The 13561-nt window shown below is 41.4% G+C and overlaps 1 protein-coding gene across 1 annotated transcript; it reads left to right on the top strand.

Annotated features, from left to right (window-relative positions):
• Positions 1–1819: 1819 nt before the first annotated feature.
• Positions 1820–11937, top strand: trit1 (tRNA isopentenyltransferase 1). The gene is made up of 11 exons (XM_063185986.1): positions 1820–1987; positions 2924–3064; positions 3853–3954; positions 4735–4898; positions 5240–5382; positions 6873–6984; positions 9154–9266; positions 9862–9939; positions 10549–10658; positions 11037–11151; positions 11391–11937. The coding sequence occupies exons 1-11, from the start codon at positions 1835–1837 to the stop codon at positions 11543–11545; spliced, it is 1386 nt and encodes a 461-aa protein (XP_063042056.1). The 5' UTR covers positions 1820–1834; the 3' UTR covers positions 11546–11937.
• Positions 11938–13561: the final 1624 nt, after the last annotated feature.

Genomic DNA, 13561 nt, shown 5'->3' with positions numbered 1-13561 from the left:
GAGTTAGGGGGTTTTGCATCTGAACTCTACATATTATGATGATGGGGTCATCAATTCAATTTAAATTGAAGGGATAAAATGAGTTTTCAAAAATGGCGCTGTTCCTTTTTTAACCCAGAGCCACCTGGATGCCCTCTCAGCAGACTGTGTGTTGTCATTCATAGCTCTCTGTTGCGTCCTGACCATTATGCCCAGTGAGCCGTAGACCTTGTTCAGGGAATATTGTGTGGAGAAAAAAGTTTGGAGGAATGTATTGGGGAAGTTGACAGCAAAGTCAATTGTTCAGCTTGGAGCAGCCTGCAGGCTTCACTCGACTGTGGGGGTGCTGGCCTCTAAAAAAAAGAAGCTGACAGCAAACACTTGCAAGACCTTACAGAATTATTAGGGGGGCAATTCTGAATAGCCAAGGGTCTCTGGAATCCACACTAGCATGCTTGACTGTAAGCACAAAACACTTTTTGTGCTAGAACTACTCACTTACCACCACACATGCGATGCTTGACACGTCTAAAACAAATTTGTTTATCTTCGTATCACCAGACCACACGGCATGGCTCCAGCAATCCATATCCTTAGTCTGTCTGTCCCAATAACAGGATAAACAAAATGTGGTAACCAAATAAGTAAAGAACCCATGCAGTCAAGTGGGCCTGTCATAGCCTGGTTCACACCAGACGGTGTATACACACACACCGTCTGGTGTGATTGTGAACCAGGCTAGGCCTGTCATGGTTTGGGGATGCATTCATTTAATCAAAATAATTGTGCATCTCACTATGTAGGCTATGCTACTGAAGCAGATCATGATCCTTTCTGGGGTTTTACCATTTTAATGTTCTTCCTGACAATCTGCCCAAATTGTATCTGTAGGCTATTTTGGGCGGAGTGTCAGGTGGTGGGGTACTCTTCCCAAACACTAGGGTAGTCTACTCTATTACTACTTTACAATTAATTTCAATTCAAGAACCAAACACTATTCAGGCGTTATTCGTGCCAAAATCAGAAACCTTGGGACCCAACCTAGGCTGTGTCTCAAATCACGCACTTGTGCACTTCGGGCACTGTTTTTCAGTGCCTAGGGCGCTCACGCTGAAAATTTCAGTTGAGCCAGTGCACTGAAAGTGCCAGGATGATCCCCTAACAATGGCGGAAAAATGCAGTGCTTGAATGATGGGCTGGATCTCAAATGGTGCACTTGTGCACTTCGGGCACTATGTTTCAGTGCGTAACTAATACGGCATGCACACTGAAACATGAACACTAAAGTGCACAAGTGCACCATTTGAGATTCAGCCATGGACACTGCACGCACTAAACGGCGGCCATGTTGACAATGACACGGAGGAAATGTGGCATTCAGTTCAGTAGAAGAGTTTGGTCAACAGTCTCCTAATTCTGTAAGTAATGTTGATGGGACACCAACCTTTTCATGCCAACCAAAGTACTGTATGTGTGATTGCTGTCCTCTGGGGTGAAGGAAATGGAAATACAAGCACCTGACGCTGTACATTGTAAACAGTAGCCAACTGATATTTTGGCGAGCTAATGCCATGCTCAGCCGTCACTTCCAGTGAGGGCACAGTGCATAGTGCTCAATTTTTTCCACGACACTATGCACTAAAGACCTCAGTGCACTGTGTGCACTGTGCACTGACTGTAAGTGCACTGACTTAAGTGTGTCATTTGAGACACAGCCCTAGTCTAGAACCTGGCAATGCATCAGTAGGCCCCAAAGCCCATAGCCACTTCGGTCCAGCGGGTGGCGGTAGTAGCCTACAACTAGTTCTACAGCAAGACTGCAAAGTGTCGCGAGGAAGAAGTGAGGGACTGTGTCATGGCGTCCACCTGCAGCATGCCGAAGACCATAACGAAAACATTACCCCGATTGGTTGTTATTCTCGGTGCCACTGGCACTGGCAAATCTAAACTGGCCATCGAAATCGGTAAACGGTTGAAAGGCGAAATAATAAGCGCCGATTCGATGCAGGTAAGACATGATTGAGGGAAAACTAGCATGCCTATTTTGCCTGCATCCGTGACGCATAGGCTACATGGCTGTTGTGCTGTCAGTTCAAGAAAAGTCAAGTCAAGTCAAATCAAGTGTACTTTATTGTCAGACATCTATGTAACAGGGTTAGCACAGAAGTTTGAAATTGTGTTTCTCCAAATGTGCAGTTTCACAAAAACGTTTAAAAATGACATTGACAATTTCACACACACACACACACACACACGCGCACACACGCACACACGCACACACACACACACACACACACACACACACACACACACACACACACACACACACACACACACACACACACACACACACACACCTACTCATATATGGATTTACAATTCTTTCTCTGACACATTCGTTCACAACATACACACAGACAATACACACACACACATGTGCAGCTTTCAAACACTGACATACTGACATGTACCATGTGTCATGCGCCAAGCAACGTCGAAAACTCAAGATGTTGTAGGGCTATTGTATATCTGATTCCATGCCTTTCTAATAGACATGGGCATGGTTTGCTGGGGCCCCATACAATTACATGCATTCTCTATTCAAAGTGGTATGCATGCTTTGTATGCCCTCTTTTGGATATTCTAATAATGTCATATTACTAATATGACATAATATAGCCTTATAATTGTGTAGTCTTATTTCACTGTACTGTGTATTATGTGCAAATATAAAAAGCACTTTTTCAAAACCACCTGGACAGGCCATGAAAACAGTCATGTTCTGGAAAAAACACACCCTTAGCTATCTTTCTCATTCTCTCATTCTCTCATTCTCTCTCTCTCTCTCTCTCTCTCTCTCTCTCTCTCTCTCTCTCTCTCTCTCTCTCTCTCTCTCTCTCTCTCTCTCTCTCTCTCTCTCTCTCTCTCTCTCTCTCTCTCCCAGGTCTACAAGGGGTTAGACATCATCACTAACAAAGTCACTGTGGAGGAGCATGCTCAGTGTCCCCATCACATGATCAGCTTCCTGGACCCGCTGGTCAGCAGGTACACCGTGGTGGACTTCAGGAACCGCGCACTCCAGCTCATATCCTATGAATGAATGAATGAATGAATGAATGAATGAATGAATATTCACCTTTATTGCCCCAAAGGAAATTTGTCTTGCGCTTTGGGAGTACAGTAAACATTTTGGACAGACAATTACAATAGCACACAAAGACAAGACTACACTAAAAAAAGACAAACAAAACATACAACATAGTAGATTAAAATAAAAAAAATTGAGAGCAATGGTGTAGCCCAGTGGTTTTCAAAGTGGGGGCGGTCGAATTGTGAAGGAATTGCGAGTGTGCAACACTGTTGTCCTTAATTACTGTTATTACAAGCGATATTGTTGGTTTAAGCATAGAGGGGCTGGTTTGGAATGCTATGACTGTCCTTCCATGATTGTTGAAGGGGTGTCTCAATTCATATGGATTGCATTTCCAGCCCTACCGTTTATTACTGCTCCGTTTGGAGGGGCAAGGGGCAAGGGCAAGAGGAAGCTATAGGGGTAGAAATTTAGAAATGGGATCATTAGGCCAGTATCTGCTTTTTGCGATTTCTTTGTTCGATACAATATCGTTACAATCAGTCACTAATGGTGCAGTGGGTGGTATACTATACATTTCATGCCCCCCACCATAAACACACACACACACACACACACACACACACACACACACACACACACACACACACACACACACACACACACACACACACACACACACACACACACACACACACACTGGATGATGATGATGATGATTATGATGATGAAAGTAATTACAAATCTCCAAGCTGTTAAAAGGTCTTAATGCAGCCCAGCACATAGAGGATCTTCACCAGCGCCAGAAGCTGCCGATAGTTGTTGGAGGGACAAACTACTTCATCGAATCATTGCTATGGAAAGTGCTGATGGATAATACTAGTGTAAGAGTCGTTAGTGTTGTTTCTGTGGATTTTTTACAAATGTATACTTATTTGAAGGGGTTATGTATTTGAAGCAATTTCCTTGATTTTTTTTTTTTTACTATTAATTTTTTTTTCATGATTGTTTCTAAGGTGGTGACGTGTAAGTTGAAAGAGTCACTGAATTACATTACATTACATTTGGTTGGTGATATTATCCAAAGCGACTTAGTTATTTGCATGGTATTGGTTAGGGTCCCCGGAGCAATGTGGGGTTAGGTGCCTCAAAACATCTGAGGAAGTCATTAAGTGCATGTATATGCAGTTCAATATCCCGAATATGATCAGGATATTCAAATATCCCGAATTATACCTTTTTTCTTTAGAGCAGAACATTTATTTTTAATATATTGCCTTTGTGGACCTCTACGGCTTTAATATGCCCAATTTCTGAAACCAATATTTATTGATTAAAAAGTCTACATTTTCCAGCAATGTGAATAGATGCAGGCATTGATTGGATTTATGTACGTATCTGCATGAAACAGTTGAACCGTGTATGTTGTACAGTATACATGGGTTCACTGTGTTTGTAAACACGATATTGTAAGTAAGGCTAAGACACACTGGCAGCCAACCACGTAAGCTAATTTTTTGACCGACAGCGGTTTCCAACAATCAGAGGTTGAGTTGTGCGCAGCTAGTTTCGCGCAGTCAGGGGAAAACAAAAATGTAGGACCCATGTATTTGAGAACTAAAAAATAAGGCTGAATAAAACCCTGTTTCCTCCCTGTGCAACAGGACAATGAAGGTGAATCACAGCAGCCTTTGAAGCCTTTGAAGAGCCCAGACCCAAAGATAGCCATTCAGAAACTAGGACCTTCTGAGTTGCACCGGCGACTGGCGGAGGTGGATCCCGAAATGGCAGCCATGGTGCATCCCCATGACACCCGCAAGCTTGCAAGGTTCTTTTTTTAACCTCATAGAATTCCAGTGTGACACCTGCGTCGAGATGGAATGACATCATATTTATTTAGCGCATGTTTGAAGACCAGTGCCTTAAATTTGAAACAGTTCATTTCAAGATGAATCCTTTCCAACATGGTGTGCCAGGAGAGGAGCCTGCTGTTTCTTACGCTGTAGCAGTAAACAGAAGTGTAACGGTGTATTTTTTTCTGTCTAATAATGTGTATCAGGAGCAGTAAACTGAAGTGTAACGATGTGTTTTGTGTCTTATAATGTGTATCAGGAGCAGTAAACTGAAGTGTAACGGTGTGTGTGTTTTCTGTCTGTTTCTGTGTCTCAGGAGTCTGCAGGTGTTTGAGGAGACGGGAGTGGCCCACAGCAGGCTGCTGGAGCAGCAGAGAGGGCAGGAGGGCGGCGACCATCTTGGAGGCCCACTGAGGTTCAGGGACACCTGCATCTTCTGGTTGAATTCCGATATAAAAGGTGAGTCTTCATAGCCTGATTATCATCGACGTTCAAATCTCTTTGTGACTTGGTCTAACCAAGAGCATAACAATTATCATTTCCCAAACGGCATGGTCGACCCGCCTCCATTGGTGTGCTTATGGTTGTGTGCTTACTGACAAAGTGGGAGGAGTTCCCGTATTTTCGGGAAGTCAGAAAGTTGTTTCATTGCTCTTGAACTGACTAGTTGAAGCACTGAAAGTGTTGCATCACTAGGAGGGCACAGCCTGGCTAGAATCTTCACACATACTTAAAAAAAGATTCATTTTTGTTTTTTTTTGTCCTGTATTCAGACAGGACAGGTAAGGTGGAAACAGGATAATAATGGGAGAGAGAGATGGGCAAGGGTTGCGAAAAAACCCAGGCTGTAATCGGTCCTGGGTCCTTGTCGAATACCACATGAAATACACAGGAACTTGATCGAAGCGTAACACAGTATGTCAGTGATGTCACTGTCATAGAGATACAAACATTACAGTTGCCTGTGTACATAGTATGTGTACACAGACAGGGACGAGGTGGTGCTAAAGTCTTTTTGAAAATTCTTGTTTTTTTTTTGTCCAAATACAAATATCAATGCAGACTACACAGAGTTATGTTGACAGTTTTGGTTATCCAGTAGCTATGATTTTACCTGTGTACTAAATGAGGTTAGAGCTGGTGTTTTTGTGTTTACCTGAGTTATCTCCATCGACCATGTAGGTGTGGTATGAAGTGTCTGAAAAACAGCTCCCGTTGGATTTTTGTGCTAAAATTGATACTTTTGCTTCATTTGCTTTGTTTGAGGTCCTACAACTGAAAAATGATAGGTTTCGAATTTCCTGACCCCGTTATACCCCTCCTCTAGGGGGCGCTTTCTCGCACTGGCCAGTATAGCTACCGAAACCCATATCTCTACTAATAATGATCACATTTTCACAATCTTGGTGTCAATTCCAGGGTTATTGATGATGCTGATCTACAGTCGGTTTATTGTGCTATTCTGTAGTTACCAGATGATTCATTATTTGTCTTCCCTGAAAACTTAATTAATCTCCACTGTAGGTGCATGCTGTAGCTCTGCATAAAGACATATTTGTTTGGTAACTCCTACGCAATACTTCGGTAACACTTTATATTAATGTCTGCTTATAAAACATTAATAACACTTAGTAAATAATGATGAAGAAAGCATTAACAAATGTGTGTAAATGACTTGTAAATGTTTGTAAATGTTATGTTAATGTTTTATATTCACCAAACATTTACAAATTGTTTGTAAATGACTAATAATACTCTTAAAAGATTTGTGAAATCGTGAACAAAATGTAGCTAATAATAAAAACATTTGTTTTGTTCAAACTGTTTTGTTCAAACTGTTTTGTTCATCATTAGTTAATTGATTACTAAGTCTTTATAAGCAGACATTATTATAAAGTGTTACCATATTTGTTTGGTAACTCGCTCCCACTCAATACTTCTTTACACAGCTCTGGATGAACGGTTAGATCAGCGCGTAGACGAAATGCTTTCAAAAGGCCTCATCGCCGAACTTCAGAATTTCCATCTACTTTATAACCAACAAAGTGTTCAAGAAAACAGGTGTGTATACAAACACATTTTTATTGGAGTTTATTTAGTAGGGACAATGCAGTACACATTATTACAAACATCACAAGGCAAGGCCATGACACAACTTGCAGATGTGCATACAAAAAAGCTTTATAGCTAGATAGCTAATTTGCAACCTCAGTCCTTGATCAGACTAACTATTCTAATAAAATACACAAATCAATATAAACTTGATAATCCTCCCACACAGCTCCTGGGAGAAAGGTGGAAATGGCGAGTCCAACAGTTTGAAAAAGGAACATATTTACATAATGACCATAACATTGGAATGTTAAACCTTTATCGTTTTTTACACGTTTTATGAACTACTGAACATTGAAAGTCTAGATGAAGTTCATGAAAGAACTGCAAGGTTTTAAAGGTGCTTTTGGCAACATGAACATTTCACCAATAAACTTTAAGGTTCAGGTTTGGCTTTTGTTGCCAACTTACATATACGATATAACTCTCTTATATTGACTGACATATTGTCTGTGATGATCCTGCTGTCTGTATTCACTACAGGCTGTAAGGACTTTGGGCATGAGAAATGCTGCCCCCATGATATACTGTACTGTCCAGTAACACTACCCTACTTCCCCCTGGTGAAGGTGGATCGTTTTTCACTGTCCATCTGCAGAAAATGTCCAAGTCATGGGGAATTGCAATCAGAGCTCTCATCAACATTACCTTCTCAAGTGCTTACCAGGCAGATAGGGCCAAAATTTTTGCATTAGGCACCCTTGGGAAGCCTTGAAAAGTAATGTCTTATCACAAAAGGGAGTCCAAGGCACTCTTCTTGTGCAAAAATGATTAAAAAGCATTTATTTAAACATGGCTATTAATTTCAAAACATGAGGGCAGAGACCCACGCGTAGTGGCGCAGAGCCTTCTTCACTTCATAGCCTTGAAAAGTATTTCATAAGGAAAAGTTCAAGTTCACCTTACGTTGTGTAGCCTAGCCCGTTTGAGACATTCCCCTTTCACCTTTCTCCATACACATCTATACTTCCTATGCTGTTGAAACAGTCCACTTCATTTCAGGAGATTGCTCATATGCAGTTAGGCCTTGGCAAAATATGGGGGAAGTAGGGTAGTGTTACTGGACAGTACAGTATATCATGGGGGCAGCATTTCTCATGCCCAAAGTCCTTACAGCCTGTAGTCGTGAATACAGACAGCAGGATCATCACAGACAATATGTCAGTCAATATAAGAGAGTTATATCGTATATGTAAGTTGGCAACAAAAGCCAAACCTGAACCTTAAAGTTTATTGGTGAAATGTTCAAATGTGGTGAAATGTTTGGCGATGTTCATGTTGCCAAAAGCACCTTTAAAACCTTGCAGTTCTTTCATGAACTTCATCTAGACTTTCAATGTTCAGTAGTTCATAAAACGTGTAAAAAACGATAAAGGTTTAACATTCCAATGTTATGGTCATTATGTAAATATGTTCCTTTTTCAAACTGTTGGACTCGCCATTTCCACCTTTCTCCCAGGAGCTGTGTGGGAGGATTATCAAGTTTATATTGATTTGTGTATTTTATTAGAATAGTTAGTCTGATCAAGGACTGAGGTTGCAAATTAGCTATCTAGCTATAAACCCTTTATGTATTCACATCTGCAAGTTGTGTCATGGCCTTGCCTTGTGATGTTTGTAATAATGTGTACTGCATTGTCCCTACTAAATAAACTCCAATAAAAATGTGTTTTTTCTGTTTTTTCTCTGTTTGCATTGCCTAGTTTAACAGTATCCATATTAAGCATAGCAATGGAAGTCTATGGAGCCAAACGAAACATCATCCAATGTACTATAACCCTCTAAAATTAATGTAATATGGTTATCTATTTTGTCAAGTGATTACTTGCTAAGCTATGCTAATAATTTTAATACTAATAAATTTAAGTACTTAACACACTGAGAAGAAAATTGCACATTAATGTGTCATACTTGCAAATACTGCAAATGTGTGAAAATCTGGGGAAAATGTGGGAATTTATACTGCCCATACCACCACCATGAATAGGTTGATCTTGTCCATGTCCAACATATTCATTCATATTCAAACATATACTATATAACATCTTCATTCTTTTAAAGTATTGTATTTCGTACGGAGCGTACTGATTATTATTTACATTGTTTACAAATCATCAGCCAGGACTACCAGCACGGCATTTTCCAGTCGATCGGCTTCAAGGAGTTCCATGAGTTTCTTACAGCAGACAAGGACACGAGCGAGGAAGACCTCCAAACACTCAAGCAGAAAGGTTAGAATTGTCTTGATAAATTCCAGAGTTGGAGGTTGTTAGGCCAGGGTGGGGTATCACAGTGGGTGCATGCCAATATGCAACCTTGCGTCCTCCACTTGTGCTTGTGGCCTCGCCCCGCCTCCTGGCCTCTCCTCCATTGAGAAAACAATAAAGTCCGTCACAGTGGTGCTGATTGACTCGGGATGGGAGTGAGGTTTAAGGGGGAGAGTGTAATGGAGGCTAACTAGCAGCAGAGTTGGCGTGGAATGTTAGTAAACCTCCCTCCCGATAGCCTCATACACTGTCGATGGGATGGGGGACTGGTCCTTTAGTCCAGCGGTATCGTACTGTGCCTCCCATATCTGAACGGATGTAGTTGATGAGGTCGCACGTTCGCGCCCTGAGGGGGACGAACAGGTGCAAGAAGATTTCTGTCACACTCGCACAAGAGTTGGAAACAACCATCTGCATGAGACCCAGGTTAGGAAAGAGGTCCCTTCTCATGTAATAATCTATGGTTTGGACCTTACTCTCACTGAGCAGCATACTGTAAAAGCTGCCCTTCATTCTTAGATGAGCTCTGCTCAACCTAATCTGTTGTTTTGTATTACAGGCATTGAGGCTTTGAAAATTGCCACTCGTCGATATGCCAGAAGACAGAACAAGTGGGTGCGGAACCGCTTCCTTAAGAGTGAGTGAGTGTGACCTTTTGGGATGTGTGGAGGAAAGGAATTGTATGTTTGCTGTATCATTCAACAGTTTGCTGTATCATTCACAAATATTACACGAGGATAAACATATTGATGATAAAAAACATTGATGGCAAACACCTACTTTACATTGTTTTAAAGTTGGTTTTGTAACCATTTAGGGGCATCCTGTAAATGTACTTCTTTCTAGCTGTACATTAAACACTTAAAGTGATACTGTCTCATTTTTGGAAATAAGCTGATTTTACACCTCTCCTTAAGTTGAATGGTTGAGTTGTACCTTTCTCCTGTACTTCCTGCCATTCTCTGAGTATGGCAGTGCAAATGTTACCTCCAAGCTAGCAATTAACACTGAGTCCTATGAGACCAGATGGCGGCTACCTGGTCTCATAGGACTCAATGTTAACTGCTAGCTTAGAGGTAAAATTTGCACTGCCGTACTCAGAGAACGGTTGAAAGTACAGGAGAAAGGTAAAACTCAATCATTCAACTCAAGGAGAGGTGTAAAATAAGCTTATTTCCAAAAATGGGACAGTATCAGTTTTAAGTGGTCAGCCTGACGACATGTTGTTTCTTTGTATTTTCTGTAGGGCCGAGTTCCAATGTGCCCCCAGTGTATGCCCTTGACGTCACAGACTTGACACTTTGGGAGGACAAAGTCCTCCATCCCGCTCTGCATGTCCTAGAGAGCCTTCAAAAGGTATACCTGTCAGACTTGCTTGCTTGCTTACTTACTTACTTACGTGTACTTTTGCTTGCTTACTTACTTGCTTACTTACTTACTTAAGTATTTATGTAAACCTTCATTTACCAGGAAAGCATCCTGGCCAAAGCTCTAGGGGGACGTTGAGAAGGATACAGCTGAGAGGGGGAGGTGCTTAGTTGCCATTGGGGGCATTAGTACATTTCATTTTTTAATACTAAGGAGGGCGTTGTCAGGCTTATGATGAGGTCAAGGGGGCGTTGGGAGGCTTGTGAGGAGGCCAAGGGAGCGTTTGTTCCAAAAAGGTTAAGAACCACTGCTGTACTGTATATATTGGTCATCTTCTGCTCTCTTCTCTTCTGTTCTCCATGGCAGGGTGAAAAGCCGTCCCTTGAGCCGCTGAGACTGGACATTGCAGACAAGAACAAGAGGAGCCACCACACCTGTGACCTCTGTGATCGGATCATCATAGGAGACGCAGAGTGGCACGGTAGGCCCTTTTGCAAATCAGGGGTGCGTTTCTCGGAAGCGTAGTTGCTAACCAGTTAGCAACTTGGGCAGTTGCCAATGGCAAATTGCATTGCAAACAACAAAGTAGCTAATGAAGTTAGCAACTATGGTTTTGAGAGATGCACCCCTGTACATTCAGAACATTTAATATCCATGTCAATCTGAAAATGTGTCCGATGTGTTCTGACTGAGCAATTCCATCCTTCCTGTCCTTTCTAGCTCATCTGAAGTCAAAATCCCACCAGCACCATGTCCGGAAGAAACGAAGGTTAGAAGAAGCAGCATCCTCAGAGTCACATGCTAAGCAGGGCAAGGACCAGGACCAAAGAGATACTGTGTCAACAGAGGATTTAGTCAAAGCAGCAACTCCCTAGAAGAGCCAAGACATTCCGTCAGAGAGACGGAATAGGCAACTACCACCGTTTCCGTGGTAACAGATATTGATTGACAGACATTTCCCTTGTAGCACGGAGTTCAACTGTACACATTGTCATGCAGTTGAACATGAAGAGGGTGAAGTGAAAAGAGAAAGAGAAATGTAAAGGAAAAGAGACAGAAGAAGTTTCTTCAGAAAGACAACATCTCTTGAAATTTCCCTGTAGGCTTTTTTTTTTTTTACAGACTTTTCCTAAAGCGGGCGTCATTCCTCTGGGTGAGCCTGGGACTTGTGTTGACTGATCTACCATCCGGAAGCAAAATCCACTTTTATGGGGTGCTGTACGAGCATTTTTAAGTTGTTGAATTAAAATTCTTATTTGTGATTTGAAGACTATACATTTTTTGATGATGTGTTATGTAGGCTGACTTTATGAGACTGAAATTCTGAAATCAGTCTAAAGTATGCGTATTTAAGGGCTCCAAATAATGAAAAGAGAGCCAGGCCTTGGATCCTGATTTTTTTTTGGTAACACTTTACTTGACGCTGGCGTCATACGTATGACATAACAGTGTCATAATAGTGTCATGAACGAGTCATAAACATAATGCCAATGTCATAAACGCTTTATGGCCATGAAAAGTTGACATTGTTCGGCCTGTCTTTGTCATAACCGAATTTCACTTAAAGACAAAGTCATACAATGTTTATGATGTTGACATAATGTGTATGACACATTCATGACTGCATTATGACAATGTTATGACACCGTTATGTCACATGTATGTTGCCGGCGTCAAGTAAAGTGTTACCATATTTTTTACCCAATGACTCTCCAGAATGGCTTAATTCTTTTGGATAAAAGTTGAAACGTGTCCGTCTCTAAAAAGAAGTTCAGTTGGAGATCAGGTGTATCCGCTGCCAGTTCAGCAGCGTCTTGGACATTGATGTGTTGATCTACAGCATGTCTACTTTTAAGAATATAGTATGTTTATTGAGTATTAAACTGAAATTTATGAGCAACACTGCGTCATCAGACGAATGGTTGGATGGTGTAAATGCTGACGTGCGTCTAGACTAGAGTGGGAAGAGGGGACGAAGTGGTGTCTGAATGTTATACCGGATTAGTCATCCAAAGCACTAGTTATTCTGTATCAGCATGGGCTTACTGCTATTATGTCCAAAACATTTTTGTATCTAAATATGTAACTAAATATGATTTATTGTAACTAAATATGATACTCAAATAATATTGAATTGGCTAGTTTTATTTAATTATATTTCCATATTTTTTCAATTATGTCATATTTTGCACTTTACACTGCTGTAATTAAATAATATTATTTACTATAAATCCGGGATATATTTTCAGGACATCTCAAGGCCCATCTGCAGTCCACAGTTTGTGAATCAGTGCTCTAGCTTAGTGTTTCTCAACGGGGGCGGTACAGCCTCCCAGGGGGCATTGGGAAGCCCCAGGGGGGTGTTGGGCTGGATACAGTTGAGAGGGGGCAGTACTTATTTCTCATTGGAGGCATTAGTTCATTCTTTTTTTTCATACTAAGGGGGGCGTTGTCGGGCTTGTGGTCAAGGGGGCGTTGGGAGGCTTGTGATGAGACCAAGGGGGCGTTTGTTCTAAAAAGGTTGAGAACCACTGCTCTAGCTGTTCCACGTCTCCCCACCTGTTTGTCTGCACTGGCACGGCCTGGCCTCCCATTCACTCTGCATTTTGTCCTTATAAGGAGTGAGAGTGGCTGGAATGTACCATCTCAACTGTGGGGGGGTGTAGGCAGCGGTACAGCAGATGGGGAAATGTGACAGCATTTATTTATTATTTCCCAGTCTGATGTTTAAGCCTTGGGTTACATGTATGTGGGATGTTTCTAATCAGTTTTTTTTTTTAACTTATGTATGTAAACATGGCATATGTGGGTGAAAAATTAAAACATCATTGTGATTGACAGGTGCATTTTAGCTCCCTACAAATTGATATCTTTTTAATCTGAGATTTGAA

Source organism: Engraulis encrasicolus, chromosome 20 (genome assembly GCF_034702125.1).
Source record: "Engraulis encrasicolus isolate BLACKSEA-1 chromosome 20, IST_EnEncr_1.0, whole genome shotgun sequence".
NCBI lineage: Eukaryota > Metazoa > Chordata > Actinopteri > Clupeiformes > Engraulidae > Engraulis > Engraulis encrasicolus.
This window is presented reverse-complemented; position numbering and strand designations above follow the sequence as displayed.

Coding starts and splice junctions, on each gene's coding strand:
- trit1 (XM_063185986.1), top strand. CDS start 1,835: ATGGCGTCCACCTGCAGCATGCCGAAGACCATAACGAAAACATTACCC. Junction 1,988..2,923: donor TAAGCGCCGATTCGATGCAG/GTAAGACATGAT, acceptor TCTCTCTCCCAG/GTCTACAAGGGGTTAGACAT. Junction 5,383..6,872: donor GTTGAATTCCGATATAAAAG/GTGAGTCTTCAT, acceptor TTCTTTACACAG/CTCTGGATGAACGGTTAGAT.